Genomic DNA, 19,411 nt, shown 5'->3' on the forward strand with positions numbered 1-19,411 from the left:
CCAAAGCACTTTCATTACCCCATAAAAGAACCCTATACCTATTAAGAAATCACTCCCCATTCCCCCTCCCCACCCCAGCCTCTGACAACCATTCATCTGCTTTCTGTCTACAGAATTTCCTGTTCTGTGTATTTTATATAAATGGAATCATACAATATATGCTATCTTTTGTGTCATACATGTTGTTGCATCAGTATTTCATTCCTTTTGTGGCTGAGTAATATTCCACTGTATAGATATACCACATTTTGTTTACGCATTCATCTGTCAATGGATGCTGCAACTGTTTCCACATTTTGACTATTATGAATAGTGCTACTATGAATATTCACAAACAAGTATCTGTTTGAGCAGCAGTTTTCAGTTTGTGGAATATTCCACAAAGTATAACTGTTGGATCATATGATAATTCTATGTTTAACTTTTTGAGGAACCACCAAACTGTTTTTCACAGTGGTTGCACCATTTTACATTCTCACCAGCAATGTACAAGCGTTTGCTTATCCATGTCCTTGTCAACACTTGTTACTGAGTTTAAAATATTTTATTATAGTCATGCTAGTGACTGTTAAGTGGTATTTCATCACGGTTTTGACTTGCATTTCCCTAAAGACTAATGATGTCAAGCATCTTTTCATGTGCTTTTTGGCCATTTGTATATCTTCTTTGGGAAATGTCTATTCAGATTCTTTAAGCATTTTTAATTGCGTTGTCTTTTTGTTAAGCTCCCAATTTATCTTGCACCTTATGTTAATTATGTATTAACAACTGTACTGAGATATAATTCATATACCATATAACTCAATTTATTTCAGTAGCACAATTCAGTAGCTTTTAGTATATTCAAAGATATATGCAACCATCACCACCTCAATTTTACATTTTCATCACCTGAAAACCTAAAAACACCTCCAAACCCCCAACTTTTTAACTATTGTCCTCACTTATGACCCTTTACGCAACCTACTTACCACTTTTTCTTTAAGCAACCACTAACCTACTTCCTATTTCTATAGATTTCTCTATTCTGGACTTTTATATGGATGGGATCATAGCATGTGGTCTTTTATGGCTTTTTCACTTAGCAGAAAATTTTAGAGGTTCGTTAGTGTTGTAGCATGTATCAGTCCTTCACTGCTTTTTGGGGCTGAATAATATTCCATTGTATAGATACACTGCATTTTAAAATCCATTCACCTATTGATGTATATTTGAGCTGTTTCCATTTTTTTACTATTATGAACAATGCTGCTAGAGACATTCATATACAAGTTTCTGTGTGGACGTATGTCTTCACTTGGTTATATACCTAGGAGAAGAATTTCTAGGTCATAGGCTAGCTCTGTGTTTAATCATTTGAGAAATTGCAACTGTTTTCTAAAGTGGCTGCACCATTTTACATTCTCACCAGCAGTATCCGTGGCTTCCAACTTCTCTACAATCTCAACACTTGTTACTTTTTTATTATTTTAGCCAACTTAGTGGGTGTGAAGTGGTATCTCATTGTGGTTTTGCTTTGCATTTCCCTGATGACTAATGATGTTGAGCATCTTTTCATGTGCTTCTTGGCCATTTTTATTTATTTGGGAAAATGTCTAATCAGATCCTCTGTCCATTTTTAAAGTTATTTCTGAGTCTTTATTAGTATGATTCACAAATATTTTCTCCAATTCTGTAGGTTGTCTTTTCCCTTTCTTGATGGTATCCTTCAAAGCACAGAAGCTTTAAATGTCAATGAAGTCCAAATTCTCTTTTTTCTTTTGCTGCTTGTGTTTTTAATGTCATATCTAAGAATGCTTTGCCAAGCCCAAGTTCATGAAGATTTACCCATTTTCTTCTAAGAGTTTTATAGATTTTGCTTTGACAGTTAGGTCTTTCATCTTTTTTTTTTTTTTAGACAGAGTCTCACTCTGTCACCCAGGCTGGAGTGCAGTGGCACAATCTCGGCTCCTGGGTTCAAGTGATTCTTCTGGTTCAAGTGATTCTTCTGCCTCAGCCTCCCAAGTAGCTGGGACTACAGGCACATGCCATCATGCCCAGCTAATTTTTGTATTTTTAGTAGAGATGGGGTTTCACCATATTGGTCAGGCTGGTCTCAAACTCCTGACTTTGTGATCTACCCACCTCGGCCTCCCAAAGTGCTGGGATTACAGGCGTGAGCCACCACGCCTCGCCTCTTTCATCTACTTTTTTTTTTTTTTTTTTTTTTGAGATAGGGTCTTGCTCTGTCACCCAGGCTGGAGTACAGTGGCATGCTCATGGCTCACTACAACCTCGACCTCCTGGGCTCAAGTGATCCTCTCACCATAGCCTCCTGAGTAGCTGGGACTACAGACGCACATGACCATGACCAGCTAATTTTTTTTTTCTGTAGAGACATGACTTTGCCATGTTACCCAGGCTGGTCTGAAACTCCTGAACTCAAGCAATCTGCCCCTTTGCCTCCCAAAGTGCTAAGACTCCAGACATGAGCCATCATACCCAGCCAACTTTTTAAATATAATGTAAGGTAAGCGTTCAGCTTTATTCTTTTGCACATGACTATCCACTTGTCCCAGCACCATTTGTTGAAAAGACTGTTCTTTCCCCACTGGATGGACTTGGCACCTTTGCTGAAAATCAGTTGACTACAGATGTTTGCATTTATTTCTGGAATCACCATTTTTTAAAAAATACAATGATCTATGTCTATGCTTGTGCCAGTAACACACTTCGTAATTACTGTTGTTTTGTAATTCAAAATGAGGAAATGTGAGTTTTTCTACTTTATTCTTTTTCAGGATTTCTTTGGCTATTCTGGGTTCCTTGCAATTTCATATAACTCTTAGCATCAGCTTGTCAATTTCTGCAAAGAAATCAGCAGAGATTCTGACAGAGATTATGCTGAATCTGTAGATAAGTTTGAGGAATACTGTCATCTCAACAGCATTATACTCTTCTGATCCACAAACATGGGATGTTTTTCCACTTATTTATGTCTTCTTTAATTGCTTTCTGCAATGTTTTGTAGTTTTCAGAGTATAAGTTTTGCACTTTTTGTTAAATATGTTAAGCACCTTATTCTTTTTTATGCTATTATGAATATTCTTAATTTCATTTTTGATTATTCACTGCAAGTGTGTAGAAATACAATTGATTTTTAAATACTGATGTTGTATCCTCCCATCTTGTTGAATTCATTTATTAGCTTCAATAGTTTTTTTTTAGCGGATTCCCTAGAATTTTCTACATACAAGATCATGTTATTTGCGAACAAAGTTTTTCTTCTTCCTTTCCACACTTTTTTTCTTCTTGTATAATTGTAATGGCTAGAACTTCCAGTACAATGTTAAATAGAAGTGTGATAATGGGCATCCTTGTCCTATTTCTAATCTTAGTGGGAAAGCATTGTTTTTCACCATTAAGTATAAAGACAGCTGTAGATTTTTCATAGATGCTCTTTATCAGGTTAAGGTAGTTTCCTTCCATTCCTTGTTTTTCAACCATTTTTATCATGAAAGGGTGTTGGATTTATTCAAATGCACCTTTTTTTTTCATCAGTAGAGATGACTTTTAAAAATTATATTGACATACGTATTACATTGATTTTCACATGTTAAGCCAATCTTATATCCCTGGGATAAATCCTACTTGGTGACGGTGTATAATTCTTTTTATATGTTGCTGGATTTGGTTTGTAGCATTTAGTTGAGGATTTTTGCATGTATTTCATAAGACACATTGGTCTGCAGTTTTCCTGTGATATCTTTGAGTGGTTTTGTTATCAGGGCAATACTGGGAAGTATTCCCTCCTATTTCTTGAAAGAGTTTGAGAATAATTGCTATTAGCATTTCTTTGATTGTTTGGTAGAACGCAGGGGTAAAACTGTCTGTGCCTGGGCTATTCTTCGTGGGCAATTTTCTGATTGCTGGTTTAATCTGCTCACTAGTGATAGGTCTATTCAGATTGCCCATTTCTGTAAGGTTGGTAGTAGTGTCTATTATTTCATATTATATCCTAGTAATTTGAGTATTGCCTTTTTATTGGTCAATCTAGTGAAATATTTGTCATATTTATTGATCTTTTCAAATAACCAGTTTCTAGTAATATTTTCTCTATTGTTTTTCTATTGTTTCATTAATTTCTACTCTATTATTTCCTTCCTTCTGCTTGCTTTAGGTTTAGTTTTTCTTTCTTCAATGACTCAAGGTGGAAGGAAGGTTACTGCTTTATTTCTTCCTCCTTAATACAGGCATTTACACCTATAAATTTCCCTCTAAGCACTTTTTTAGCTGCATCTGTACAGTTCACTTGTGTCTTAATTTTCGTTAGTCTCAAAGTGCTTTCTGATTACCTTCTTGTTTTCTTCTTTAGTGTATTGGTTATTTAATAGTGTGTTGTTCAATTTCCTAATTGTGAGTTCTTCAAATGTTCCCATTTTTTATTTCTAATTTAATCCTGTGATTATGACCACAAAATGCTCTTTGTATTATTTCTATCCTTTTAAACGTATTGAAGTTTCATGGTCTAGCATAAGGCCTATCCTGAAGAATGTTCCATGAGCATTTGAGAATGTATATGCTGTAGTGCTTGGGTAAAGTGTTCTATAGATGTCTGTTAGGGCCTAGTTGGTTTATAGTGTTGGTCAAGTCTTCTATTTCATTAACCTTCTGTCTAGTTCTGTCCATTATTGAAAATAGGTTATTGGAGTCTCCAGTTACTATTATGGCCATTTTCTTTTTTCATTTCTGTCAGTTTTTGCTTTCTGTGTTTTGATACTGTTATTAAGTTCATATATATGTTTACAACTGTTATTTTTTTTTTTTTTTTTTTTGATGAGTTAACCTTTTTATCATTATAAAATGTCTCTATCTCTAGGAGCATTTTTGTCTTAAGATCTACTTTGTCTGACACTAGTACAGCCAGTCCAGCTCTTTTGTGGCAATTGTTTGGACTATTTCTCTATCCTTTTACTTTTAATCTATCTGTGTCTTTGAACCTAAAGTGTGTCTCCCATAGATAACACAGAGTTGGAATGCATTTTTAATCCAATCTGACAGTCTCTGCCTGATTAAATTAACATTTATTATTGATAAGTTGAATACACATTACTTTGTTTTCTATTATCTATTGTGTTCTTTTCATTCTCTTTTACTATTGCCTTTTGCATCAAGTGAGTATTTTCTAAGGTAGTATTTTAATTTTATTAATAATTTTTCAACTACATTTCTGGAGTTATTTTCTTAGTGGTTGCTCTAGCATTTACCATATACATCTTATCAGAATCTAGTAGAATTACACAAGCTTAAGTCCAATAATATATAGAAGCTTTCCTCCTATATAGCTATATTCCCTTTCCCCCTTTTTGTGATATTTTAGGTATACATACTGTATCCATTAATGTTACAAATCCAATACATTGTTATAATTATTATTTTACCATCTGCCATTTCATTAGTCTATTACAGCTTTGCTCCCAGCCACCTCCTTTGTGCTGTTTTGACAAATGTTATATATATGACATTTCTGAATGTTATAGACCAATACATTACATACATATTATTTGATACAGCTGCATTTTGAATCAGTTGAGAGGAGAAAAATATGCATTTATGTGACTTTTATAATTATATAATTGCTTTTACTGGTGCTCTTCATTTGCTTTCAGCCTAAAGAACTTCCTTTAATACTTATTAGGCAGGTTGGTTAACAACAATTTTTCTGTTTTTGTTTATCTGGAAAAGTCTTTATTTCACTTTCATTTTTGAATAATACATTTGCTGGATATAGGATTCTTGGTTGACACTTCTTTTCCTTCGAGCACTCTGACTGTTATACCTGCCCTCTGGCCTCCATTATTTCTTCTGAGAAGTCAAGTATTAATTTTGTTCCCTAAGTGATGTATCTTTTTTTCACTCACTACTTTCAAGGTTTTCTCATCTTTGTTTCCAGCATTTTTTACTATGATGTGTCTGTGAATCCCTCTGCATTTATCATGCTGGGAGTTCACTAAGCTTCCTAGATGTTTTTCAATCAATTTGGAGAGTTTTCAGTCATTATATCTTTAAATATTTTCTTTTTCTTCTGTCCTTCTTGTAATCCCATTACATGCACACTTAATGGTCTTCAATGGTGCATATAATGGTGCTTCACATTTCTCTGGGGTTTTGCTCATTTTTCATTTTCATTCTCTGTTCTTTGGAAAGCATCTCTCTCTTACTCTATCTGCCAGTTGGCTGACAATTTCTTCTGCCAGTTCAAATCTACTATTGAACCCCTTTCGTGCATTTTTTCCTTGTCATAGTTTTTAACTTCATGAATTTAGCTCTTGCCACTTGGAGCTGCAGGGATAAGAAATGCTGGCATCTTGCCCCTCCCTGTGAGGTACCATACCTCTGGACAGGGAGCTGAGGGAGACGGAGCTCTGTTTTCTTGGCTGCACCCACTGAAATGGGAGGGAGGGGGGAGTGTGTTGTGGCTGAAGAGTCTGACTCACTGTTCTTACCAAGATTTGGATTTCCTTGAATAAGTGTTTCTTTATTCTACATGCTTTTAGGATAATTTTCAGTACATTAAGTGTTTGTGTCTCTCTGTATAAGAGGAAGGTGTTTATTTTTTGTTCCAATTTTCACCAGTTAAAGCTAATTCCGAGGACAGGGGGTCCAGAGGGCCCTTCACATTGCCATTCTGGAAGTGAAAGTCTAAAGGATATCTCAATGTTAGAAAATTTAACTGTGTACTTTACTACACTAAGAAAAGCTATACAGTTATATCAATATATACCAGAAAAGACTTTGAGGACAATCATTCTACCATGTGTGATAACCAATTATGGCACCACAATGATAAAAACAGTGGGTTACTAGCAAAGTTAGATAAATGGACCAATTTAACAGAATGCAGAGCCAAGAAACATTTCCATAATTATATGTAAATTGGTAAAGGTGGCATTATACATCAGGAGGAAAATAATAAACTATTTGCTAAAGGTGGTAGGGAAACTAGTCATCCGTATGGGATTAATAATTTATGAGAATGTATTCATGACCTTAGCTAGGGAATGGTTCTTACAGAAACAAAAAAAATGGAAAGACTGAATTTACTGTATTTTAAAACTTCCATATGATAAACATCACAAAGTAGATATGAGAATATGCTAATTCTCCATATTTTTATATAAAAGTTAAAAGACTCACAACCAAAACTAAAAATCTGTAAAACACCTAGGAATAAGCCTATTATGAAATGTGCAAGAGATTTATGATGAAAGTTACTAAAATTTCATCCAAGAATATAAAAGACTTTAATAAAATGAGGCCTATCATAATACTAATCAGAAACATAATATTAATTATAAAGAAGTCTTTTATTCTTAAATTAATGTGGAAACAAATGCAACCCTAGTCAAAAGAACACCACAATTTTACTGGAATTTAATAAACTAATTCTTGATTCAGCCGGCACAGAAAACACCCAAGAATAAGACACTGAAGAGGGGGAGAAAGGAAAAGCAACTTGCCCATGAATGGCAAAACACAACGCAAAGCACCAAATGACAGCGTGAGGAGTGTGGTTGGTAGAACCAACACCTGGATCCACGGGTCAGAAATAGACAACTTAGCATGTGATGAGTTGAAAGCTGACATTTTAAACTGGTGGAGAAAAGAATATTTGTTGATCATTGGAATAATTGCCTTTTTGTTTTTGTTTAGGGGAACAATCCTAAAAGATAAACAACCCACAGGAAAACTAGGCAAATATAACACAAATAGGCAAAGTATGGTAGAGATCTACAAATGGCCAATAACACGCAAATGTTTGATTTTATAAGTAATCAGGGAAATTCAAGTGAAAAAAAGGTACCTTCAATCATGAGATTGGTTAAAACAAAACAAAACAACCTACCGATATTGATACCACTTACTGTTGGCAAGGGTTTGGAGAAATGGGTCCTTTTATGGAGGGTGAATTGAAGCAAGCAATTTTGCTACATCAACTGACATTTAAAATCTACATAATTAATCCAACAATTCTATGCAGGCAGAGCTATACTTACAGGAATAGAAATGTCTTGCACATAATATTAAATGAAAAGTTAGTTGCAAAATAAGGATGGTATCACCCCATTAATATAAATTACATATTTAAAGCAAACTCGTTGCTGTAATAGACTTCAAAAGACAGTAGTTTAAGCAAGTCAGTATTTTATTTTACTCTTAAATAGCAAGTCAAAGGAGAATAGTTCAAGACTGGCAGGCCAACTTCTCCTTCCTCAACACATGACTTCCATCTCTTGAGATGCCAGGTCACTACTGAAGCTCTCATTGGCCTCCCAGCCAGCAAGAAAGGGGAATGTCAAGGAGAGTGCATACCCTGCTTCTTTATTTAAAGGGCCAATTTGGAAGTTTAAAACTTAGTCATATGGCCACAATTAACTTTAAGGGAGGCTAAGTAGCAGTCTTAAGCTGAGCAGCCAGACGTCCAGGTAAAACTCAGAAATTTTATTAGTAAAGGAAGAATGAGAAAATGACATTATAGCAGCAGTCTGTGTCATGTAATTCTCTAAATGCATGGAGAAGACACACCAAACATAGGACTGTACTTAGCTGTGGAACAGGTGCAAGATGGTGTGGGGGTGGGGAGGCAGACTATTGCTTGAACATTTTTAATGGTGATGGTATTAACATATTTAATTTTTTGACAAAATTTTAAAATCCTTTATTTGTGCTGATAAAGCATGTTAAATACATTAAATCCACACTGTACAAAGCTTTTAAAGTTCCAAAAATTAGATTTTTATCTAAATGAATAAACTTCTCTGCATTGTTAAAACCATTCTACTTACTGCAATGTTCTCCAAGTCCCTCCATCCAGGAGGCATGATGACAATGTGTGCAGATCTCCTCACTGAGACACCACCTTCCCAAGATCATGGTACGTCAGAAAAACTGAGACAAGAACTGGAACAAGGACCACCTTGCTCCTACTGCATTATAGCTTTTGACAGTATTTGTTACTTGAAGAGAAGGCTATACCTTGTCTAGCTCAATACAGTTTATGTTTCAGACACTATAAATGTGATGCCCAAATGCTTCATATGAGTGAACAAGGTCAGTAGATCACCCTGAGAACAAGGAAGACACAATTTCCTTATAGGCTAATGATTATAAAAATAGAAATTAAGAGCTCCCCAGAAACAAACCACTTAGTCAAAAAGGAAGGAGTTTTGACTTCCTTCTAAACCAAGTATTCAAGTTTAAGACTTATTGGCCTGTTTAAAAATTCCTTCTATGACTTCTCAACAATGATGGCAAAGTGACAAGAATAATGTAATCATCATCTTCCCTCATTATATATAAACCAAACTAAAAACCAAAGAAATGAACAAGCTATAATCCAAAAAAACTAGAAAATCCTGGCAGGAATCATAAAGAACATCTCTAAGAAAAGGATTCTTGGCTTAAGCAAAATATTAGAGCAGAGAAAGCAAAACTCATGTCCTCTCATGCAGTCCGGCAAGGCTCCCCCTGCCCAGGACCCTCCTGTCTGAGTCACAGGGACAAGCAGACAGAAGATCTGGACACAGCTATCCATGTTAAGCATGAGCGAGATGTAAAGAAACAGCACGGTAGGAGGGCAGGTATACTACAGAAAATGAGAGAGGAAAAGAGCAGACCAGAGAACACAAATCCAAGAAACAAACTGCACTGAGATAGCTACAGAAGAAATTCAAGGAATACAATGAATTTCAGAAAACAACACTTCAAAGATGAGATGATAAAATCATCCTGAGAAGGAAACAAGAAAAACACAGGTAAGAAAATAAACTGGGCTAGGCGCGGTGGCTCACGCCTGTAATCCCAGCACTTTGGGAGGCCGAGGCGGGCGGATCACGAGGTCAGGAGATCGAGACCATCTTGGCTAACACAGTGAAACCCCGTCTCTACTAAAAATACAAAAAATTAGCCGGGCGTGGTGGCGGGCACCTGTAGTCCCAGGTACTCGGGAGGCTGAGGCAGGAGAATGACGTGAACCCGGGAGGCGGAGCTTGCAGTGAGCAGAGATCACGCCACTGCACTCCAGCCTGGGCGACAGAGCCAGACTCCATCTCAAAAAAAAAAAAAAAAAAAGAAAAGAAACTGAGGATCAAAGCAACACCATCACAGAACCATAAACACATAAACAGTAGCGAGATACAAACAGCCTTGGCTGGAATCCAAACCACAGAAACAGGAAAGCCCGTCACAGGGAATGCAAAGGCAGGCGCAAGACAAAGGCAACTGGAGAGAAGACAGCCTGCCAGCCTGCAGATAAGAGAGGTCTGGAGTGGTGTCACTTCATAGTAATAACAGCTGGGTCTGCTGTGGGCTGCAGTGATGTTTGTGTGCATGCACATGTGTGGTTTTTATGTACCTACTTTTGGCTTTAATTGGATTTTTTTTTTTAATAGCACATTTTGTGACTGTAGGAGGGAAAAAGATGCCCTTTTGTGACTGTAGAAGGGAAAAAGATGCCCTCTGCTTAAAGGAAAGCCAGGGTAAACTGAATACCCTACAACTTTCCACAAATACATGTCTTATCATTTATTAACAAACTGTTTCATGCTTTACTAATAAAAATACCCACCAATTTGCCAGTACCTTGAAAAGAGGATCTTTTCAAGAAAATTAATATAATTATCAAACAACAAATAACAAACCTGACCTTTGTGGGTGGCAAACAGTAAATTTAAATGTTTAAAGGTTATGCATCAAAATAATGCTATTACCAGATATTGATGAACTTACTGAACAGGTTTGACTGAATATAAAACCTGTTTTTAGCACCAATAAAAAAAATTATTGAGATTTCTGTTCTGCAAACTTCTAACTGTGCTCCCTGACAGCATCTTTTGGGTAAAGGAACAAATGTGCTCCAAGGAGTAACCGTTAGGTCCCTGATTTTTTAACATAATTCAGAGTGCCAAAAAAAGAAATCAATCCAAGTATTTTCTCCTTTAGCTAGCATTATTAAAACTTTTTAACTTTCAGAGAAGAGTTTCGTCTTCTTAAAGTTTTAATTCTGAGGTAGATGTCATGCAAACAAACATCAAGTGCAGCCAACTTCCGTTGACAAACATGATTATTAATAATAAATTAATAATCAGAAATGCCCATTAGAAAAAGTGACTTGAAAGTTTAGGAAGCAATGTTGTTTAGCAGTATTCTGGCTTAAGTTTCCAAATTCCTTCACCACCAGAAGTTCTATGAAAAGTGCACAGATTTCTCAATAGTTCTCGGAAGACACAAGACTGCGATGCAGATAACTTGGATTCAAACTCCTGTAGTATCTCCCTAGTGCTGGCCTGGCCATCAGTGTGGGCCTGGAAAGCGATGAAGTTTCTCATCTCCACCAGAAGGTCATCATGTTCTGTGGTGGGAAGCAGGGCAGAAGCTTCCTGCAGGTGCCCGCTTTCACTTTCTAAACGCTCTGGCAGAATCAGGTGGTTTCTAGCTCTCATTTTAGCCAAGAGTGAGGAGGAAGCGAGGGCCCCGGACGAAGAGTCTGCATCTTCTGCTCTTCCACTAAAATGCTCAGGGACATTATCTTTTCCCTCCTTTTTCATGATGCCATCCTGGAAAAAGAAGACCACTATATTGATATATTTAATCTCTAGTTTATGCCCCTACTTCCTTCCCCAAAAGCTGTGAGGGGTCACCAGACAACACATGTGCCAGGGTGGTGAGGTTGACGGGGTAAGACTAAGACTCCACCTAATGAAAAGGGAAAGGAGGAGGGTCCGGTATCTAAATCCTCCCACTGTTAAGAGACCATTTCCTAAAAAAAAAAAAAAAAAATTAAAAGGGGGGCAACCAAGCCATTCCCTTAGTCACCACTCTGCATGGTGGTGGAAGGAAAGGCAGAGTGGAGGTTTCCAGGCAAGGTTTCAGGAAAATCTGTCTCTAGGAGGCCCAGGACCACTTTCAGTGCCCGTGGGCTTTTCCTATTCTTCCTCTCAAATGGACCCTGACCTGTACACTGTGGATAAGGAACAGTATCATAGCTATACTTCTTTTTCCTCACTTTTAAATCTTCTTACTCTTTCCTACCTTACATCTAATGCAAGTTTCCTTAAAAAAACACAAATCTAACTCTGAAAGGGTCTCAAATCCCTACTGCTAAAAGCACAGAACATGGGAAGTCAAAAAGGTACTCATATTCCTAAACACGTTCATATTAACTTAAAATTGGAGTCTGAATCTGGGAGTTTTAACATAATCCTTAATCAGAAAGACCAGAAAGACTTTCACTGAATGGTGGAGTCTGGACTAGTTTTAACCACTGTAGCACTCAAGGCAAGCAGGGCATTCTTGAACAGAGAAAGACAGGCACTCTGCTCTAGCAGCTAGTGAGTTACAGACACCAACATTCAAGGCAGTTTTCTGGACCTTTATTTCAGAGGGTTGTGGTCTCTGGAGCTGGCACTTCCCCTCTAGACAAGGCAGGCTGTCCTAGCAGCGACACACCCATCCCTGTGTCAACCTTCTAATGGCAAAACAGAAATGCTGCTACGGATCTTGGGTTAAAGACTTTGTCTTTAGGAAATCAGCAGATCCTTTTAGATTCAAGTGAATGTGCATCATAAATCAGAGCATGCAACACAAATATCAGGTGTCATTACACCAGAGATAACCATTTTCTTCACACCCAAAATCAGGTGAAATTTTCATGGCATTCAATCAAGCAAATCTCACCCTGGAAAGCAAAAAGGTTATCTATATTACCTGGCACTTCTCTGTTGGAGATGTCGATGAAGAATGCTGCACAGAGAAGTTAGAATTCCTTTTCTTACCAAATCTACTCCTAAAGAAGGAAAATAATCACAGTAGATTAAATGTTTGCTTTTGCGACTCAGAGATCAAAATACTCTTTCAACAATGAACTTCTTCCTGGAAACATTTCCATTTGCATGGTTATTCTTTCACAGCCACGCCATTTCTGCTCTATCCCCCTCGACTCTTCCACACCACCCTCCTAGAAAGTAACTGCTGGCCGGGTGCAGAGGCTCATGTCTGTAATCCCAACACTTTAGGACGCCGAGGTGGGCAGATCACTTGAGGTCAGGAGCTCGAGACTAGCCTGGCCAACATGGTGAAATCCCATCTTTACTAAAAATACAAAAATTAGCATGGCATGGTGGCGGGAGCCTGTAATCCCAACTATTCGGGAGGCGGAGGCTGCAGTGGGCTGAGATCACACCACCGCACTCTAGCCCGGGTGACAGGGCGAGACTCCGTCTCCAAAAAAACAAAAAAAAAGGAACTGCTGCATCTCAGAATGAGAACCACTCAGTTTCTTGTTCAAAAGATGATGGGAACCATTCTCAATTCCAGGTAGGAAAATCATTCTAAAAGAGCATACTGAATAACAAAGTAATTAATGTGTGTTGTAAATTGGCTAATTATCTCATTAAAGTTTAATCATTATCCTGGATCTCTTACTATTTTTAACAACACCATCTCTCAAATAAAACCAATCACTTCTCCTGAAGCCACTTTGGAAAACAGGGGATGAAAGCAAGTAGGAAGGCAAAGTTGTAACAGTATTTCTACAAGTCACCCAGATTTCGCTGCTATAATCTTTCCATGAGGGATTTATTCCTGAAGAGAAATAACATAAGCCTCCACACCTGCTCTGATTTTATTTCTAGCCTTAGTTGTTTGGCCTCCTTGCAAGTATGGCATGCAGCAATCTCTTACTTTGTTCCTGCTGGTGCACCAGAAATCCCCCTGTGGCCAGTCCAGGTGGGAACACCAGACACTGCTCCCAGACACCGCTGACGAGAGAGCCTCAGTGCTTTCAAGGCATCCTGAGCCACTCGGTTGGCTTCTGCTTCCACCAGTACATAATCTGGGCTGGCTCCATCCATGATGGCATCGTGCTTCATGACACTGTGCACGCCAACTAGCAAGAAAAGAAACAGCAAAGTGATATTTCACTTTGTACACAAGAAAGACACTTTTCTCCTCTGTATAAGTACAATATTGTGGTAGACAAAAAACAAAGTCATAGTAAACTTAGATAACCCTAGAGAATCAATGATAAAAAATAGTAAAATAATTCAGGCAACATAAAAAAATAAAATTCACATACAGAAACCTGCAACGTTCCTATTTACAAACAATAGCCAGCTAAAGATAAAATGGCAGGAAAATTCTACTTACAGTAGCAGAAAAGACAAAACACTTAGGAATAAACCCAAGCAATGTGTAAAGCTTGTATGGAGAAGACATGAAAACACTCCTGGGAAGAGAGACCATCAGACTTAAACAAACAGAAAGATATCCCTTGCATTTGACAAGAATGACTCAATAACCATTTTCCCTGAGTTAATTTATATGTTTAATGCAATCTCAATAAAAATATCAAGCTTTCTTATGAAGTTAGACAAACTGATATTAAAGTTCATATAGAAAAATAAACCTTCATGAATAGATCAGAAAACACTGAAAAGGCAAAGTGACACCCTACTGGACAATAAAACATGCTCCAATTACAACAGTTTGGTGCTGAGGAAGGAAGAGACACAACAGGAGATTGACCAGAAACTAGAAATAGATCGAACTACATATGGAAATGTATTACATGATAAAGGCATCTCTCATCACTGAGAAAACCATATTTGAAATAAATGATGCTACAAACGTTGGGGCACAAATGTTGGGGCATTTTATCTTTGAACCAAGATAAAATCCACACCTCATACTCTAAATGGATCAGAAATCTGAATGTAAAAAGCAAAACCATACAAGTAGTACAAGAAAACATGGTGAATTATCATATGATCTATGTGTAGAAAAGGCTTAGAACTACAATTCCAATTAATAAAAGACTGACAAGCGTTTTTTTTTAAAAAAAAAACCTGTTTCATAGGAAAAAAATTATCATAATAAAAGACAACCAATGAGGAAATACTTGTAACATATATGAAAAATGAAAAGTTAACATCCCTAATATATAAAGAACTCTTTAAAAAGATTTAGAAAATGGACAAAATATATGAACAGACAAATTCACATAAAGAAAAATTTTTTAAATATAAATGGTTCTATAAAAAGTTCAATTTCACTCAAAGAAAATAACTGCAAATTAAAACTTAATATATCTTTTCTCACCTATCAGACTGGGAAAAATTAAAAGTATAACACCACACTCTTGACAAGGCTCTGGGGAACAACTGCTGGTGACAATTCAAATTGATCTAAACCTTACAAAAGGGAGTTGGGCATTATTCAAACAAACAAAACAACCTTACATATGTGTTCACCTTTTGATCTAGCAATCTCTCTTGTACAAGCACAGGATTATTTAGTGCAGCATTGTGGCTGAAAGAAGCTATAAACAATCTAAATCCTCATATGTGGATAAACTGTGGTACAGGTTTAATATCTCTTAATCAAAATTCCTGGGACCAGAAGTGTTTCAAATTTTCACTTTTTTGGAATTTGGAATAATTGCATATACAAAATGAGACATCTTGGGGGTGGGCCCCAAGTCTAAACACAAAATGTGTGTATTTTTAACATACACCTTACACACATAGCCTGAAGGTAATTTTAATATAATACGTTTATCAATTTTGTGCAAGAAACAAAGTGTTAACTGTGTTTTGACTGTGACCCATCACATGAAGTCAGGTGTGGAATTTTCCACATCTGGCATCATGTCAGTGCACAAAAGGTTTTGATTTTTGAGCATTTTAGATTTCAGGTTTTGGGTCAACATAGCAGAGCACTCTAGCAATAAAAATTGCTAAAGGAGGAATAGCTCTCTGTTAACTAATACAGGAGTGGCTGTCAGGATATATGAAGTTTTTTAAAAAAAGAAACAGAAGATAACATAATGTACAACCTTTTGTGTAAAAGAATAAGGGAATATGAAATTATACATGTGTCTGCTTATTTCCACAAAAAGAAACTGATACAGTGCAGCTGTGTCCCCACCCAAATCTCATCTTGAATTGTAACTCCCACAATTCCCACGTGACAAGGGAGGAACCCAGTAGGAGATGATGAATTATAAAGATGAGTCTTTCCTACACTGTTCTCATGAGTGAATGAGTCTCACGAGATCTCATGGTTTTAAAAATGGGAGTTTCCCTGCACAAGCTCTTTGCCTGCTGCCATCCATGTAAGATGTGACTTGCTCCTCCTTGCCTTCTGACATGATTGTGAGGCCTCCACACCCACATGGAACTGTAAGTTGATCAAACCTCTTTTGTAAATTGCCCAGTCTTGGGTATGCCTTTATCAGCAGTGTGAAAATGCACTAATACAGTCCATCTGTACCAGTGGGGAGGTGCGCTGCTGAAAAGATACCCCAAAATGTGGAAGCAACTTTGGAACTGGGTAACAGGTAGAGATGGGAACACTTTGGAGGGCTCAGAAAAAGACAGGAAAACATGGGAAGTTTTGGAACTTCCTAGAAATTTGTTGAATGGCTTTGACAAAAATGTTGATAGTGATATGAACAGTAAGGTCTAGACTGAGGTGGTCTCAGATGGAGATGAGGAACTTGTTGGGAAGTGGAACAAAGGTGACTCTTGTTATGTTTTAGCAAAGAGACTGGTGGCATTTTGCCCCTGCTGTAGAGATTTGTGGAACTTTGAACTTGAGAGAGATGATTTAGGGTATCTGGCGGAAGAAATTTCTAAGCAGCAAAGCATTCAAGAGGCGACATGGGTGTTGTTAAAGGCATTCAGTTTTATAAGGGAAGCAGTGCATAAAAGTCTGGATAATTTGCAGCCTGACAATGTGATAGGAAAGAAAACCCCATTTTCTCAAGAGAAATTCAAGCTGGCTGCAGAAATTTGCATAAGTAACGAGGAGCCAAATGTTAATCCCCAAGACAATGGGGAAAATGTCTGCAGGGCATGTCAGAGACCTTCATGGCAGCGCCTCCCATCACAGGCCCAAAGGCCCAGGAAGAAAAAGTAGCTTCATGGGCCTGGCCCACGGTTCATGCTGTGTGCAGCCTGGGGACTTGGTGTCCTGCGTCCCAGCCACTCCAGCTGTGGCTGAAAGGGGCCAACACAGAGCTCAGGCCATGGCTTCAGATGGTGCAAGCCTCAAGCCTTGGCAGCTTCCACAAGGTGTTGAGCCTGAGGGTACACAGAAGTCAGTAACTGAGATGTGGGAACCTCCACCTAGATTTCAAAAGATGTATGGAAACACCTAGATGCCCAGGCAGAAGTCTGCTGCAGGGGCAGGGTTCTCATGGAGAATCTCTGCTAGGGCAGTGCAGAAGGGAAATGTGGGGTTGGAGCCCCCACACAGAGTCCCTACTGGGGCACCACCTAGTGGAACTGTGAGAAGAGGGCCACAGTCCTCCAGACCCCAGAACGGTAGATCCACTGACAGCTTGTACCATGCACCTGGAAAGGCTGCAGACACTCAATGCCACCCATGAAAGCAGCCAGGAGGGAGGCTATGCCCTGCAAAGCCAAAGGGGCGGAGCTGCCCAAGACCATGGGAACCCACCTCTTGCATCAGCGTGACCTGGATGTGAGACATGGAGTCAAAGGAGATATTTTGGAGCTTTAAGATTTGACTGCCCTGCTGGATTTCAGACTTGTGTGGGGCATGTAGCCCCTTTGTTTTGGTCAATTTCTCCCATTTGGAATGGCTGTACTTACCCAATGCCTGTACCCCTTTTGCATCCAGGAAGTAACTAACTTGCTTTTGATTTTACAGGCTTATAGGCAGAAAAGACTTGCCTTGTCTTGGATGAGACTTTGGACTGTGGACATTTTAGTTAATGCTGAAATGAGCTGAGACTCTGGGGGACTGTTGGGAAGGCATGATTGGTTTTAAAATGTGAAGATATGAGATTTGGGAGAGGCCAGAGGTGGAACGATATGGTTTGGCTATGTCCCAGCCAAATCTTATCTTGAATTGTAACTCCCACAATTCCCACGTCATGGGAGGAATCTGATGGAAGGTGACTGAATTATGGGGTCAGGTCTTTCCTGTGCTGTTCTTGTACTAGTGAATGAGTCTCATGAGATCTGATGGTTTTAAAAACGGGAATTTCTCTGCACAAGCTCTTTGCCTGCTGCCATCCCCGAAAGATGTGACTTGCTCCTCCTTGCATGATTGTAAAGCCTCCCCAGCGTGTGGAATTGTAAGTCAATTAAACCTCTTTCTTTTGTAAATTGCTCAGTCTTGGGTATGTCTTATCAGCAGTGTGAAAACAGACTAATACAGAAACACGTGAAGGAAATGCCAGAAACTCAAGAGACTGGAAAGGGAAGGAAGGGGTGGGGACAGGGTGGGGGATGACACAACTCTGGTATTTCTTTTTGCATATTTTGTCTTTTGTTACTATGTTAATGTGTTGCTACTCAGAAGATAACATAGAGTCAACAAGGATGGGAGGAAACCCTAAAGTGGAATACAAACAAATAAATTAACTAACTATATTTTAAATTGATAGCACACACTGAAAATACAAAGAAGAGAAAAAAGAACCAAGTTTTTTTTGACTCAAGAAGTGTTTTGACCAAAAACTTAAAGACAAAAATAAATAAAAACAAATACTGAACTCTAGTTAGTATAAATAAAAACAAATATTGAATTCTAGTTAGTATAACTGTTTTTGCCGTAGTTCAGGTTAGAAATTCTAAAAAACTACCATGTATCCTAGGATTGAGGAGTAACTCAGTACGTTGTGAATGAAGGTCTTGAAGAGGGAAGCTACAAACATGGAAAGGGCCCTAGGGCACTGAAATGAAATTGGAGACAACAGTATCCCCTCATTTTATTTTGCTTTTTGGAGCTTGTTAGAGTGTAACTGATATGCAGTAACTGCTAAAGTACAGAATTGGTAAGTTGTGACATTATGTACATACCATGAAACTATCACTACAATCAAGACAATGAACATAGCCATCACCTGTAAAACTCACGTCCCTTTGTAATCCCACCCTCAAATACCCCATCCCCAGACAACCAAGCCACTTTCTGTCATGACTGTGTTTTCTAGAATTTTATGCAAATGGCATCAGAGTATGTACTAATCTTACTAGTCTGAAAGTCATCCATGCTGTAGCATGTATCAATACTCTATTTCCTTTTATTGTTGAATAGTGTGTATATATATATATATATATATATATATATATATATATATATATATATATATTTTGAGATGGAGTCTCGCTCTGTTGCCCAGGTGGGAATGCAATGGTGTGATCTCGGCTCACTGCAACCTCCACCTCCCAGGTTCAAGCGATTCTCCCGCTCAGCCTCCCAAGTAGCTGGGATTCCAGACACCTACCATCATGCCTAATTTTTGTATTTTTGTAGAGACAGGGTTTCACCATGTTGTCCAGGTTGGACTCGAACTCCTGACCTCAGGTGATTCACCCACCTCAGCCTCCCGAAGTGCTAG

At 38.1% G+C, this 19,411-nt stretch overlaps 1 protein-coding gene across 20 annotated transcripts in view; it reads right to left on the bottom strand.

Moving 5' to 3' along the window:
- Positions 1–7,327: 7,327 nt before the first annotated feature.
- Positions 7,328–19,411, bottom strand: part of LOC101866198 (DNA excision repair protein ERCC-6) — an 84,285-nt gene continuing 72,201 nt past the window's right edge. For 18 of the 20 annotated variants that reach the window (XM_074000753.1, XM_074000744.1, XM_074000741.1 and 15 more), the window contains 3 exons: positions 13,720–13,924; positions 12,745–12,823; positions 7,328–11,594 (listed from right to left, as the gene is read on the bottom strand). In XM_074000753.1, the coding sequence (XP_073856854.1) occupies positions 11,175–11,594; positions 12,745–12,823; positions 13,720–13,924 (704 nt within the window). In that variant the 3' untranslated portion in view covers positions 7,328–11,174. The remainder of the gene's footprint in view (positions 11,595–12,744; positions 12,824–13,719; positions 13,925–19,411) is intronic. The other 2 variants (XR_012417253.1, XR_012417252.1) reach the window with 1 other exon arrangement.

Source organism: Macaca fascicularis, chromosome 9 (assembly GCF_037993035.2).
Source record: "Macaca fascicularis isolate 582-1 chromosome 9, T2T-MFA8v1.1".
NCBI lineage: Eukaryota > Metazoa > Chordata > Mammalia > Primates > Cercopithecidae > Macaca > Macaca fascicularis.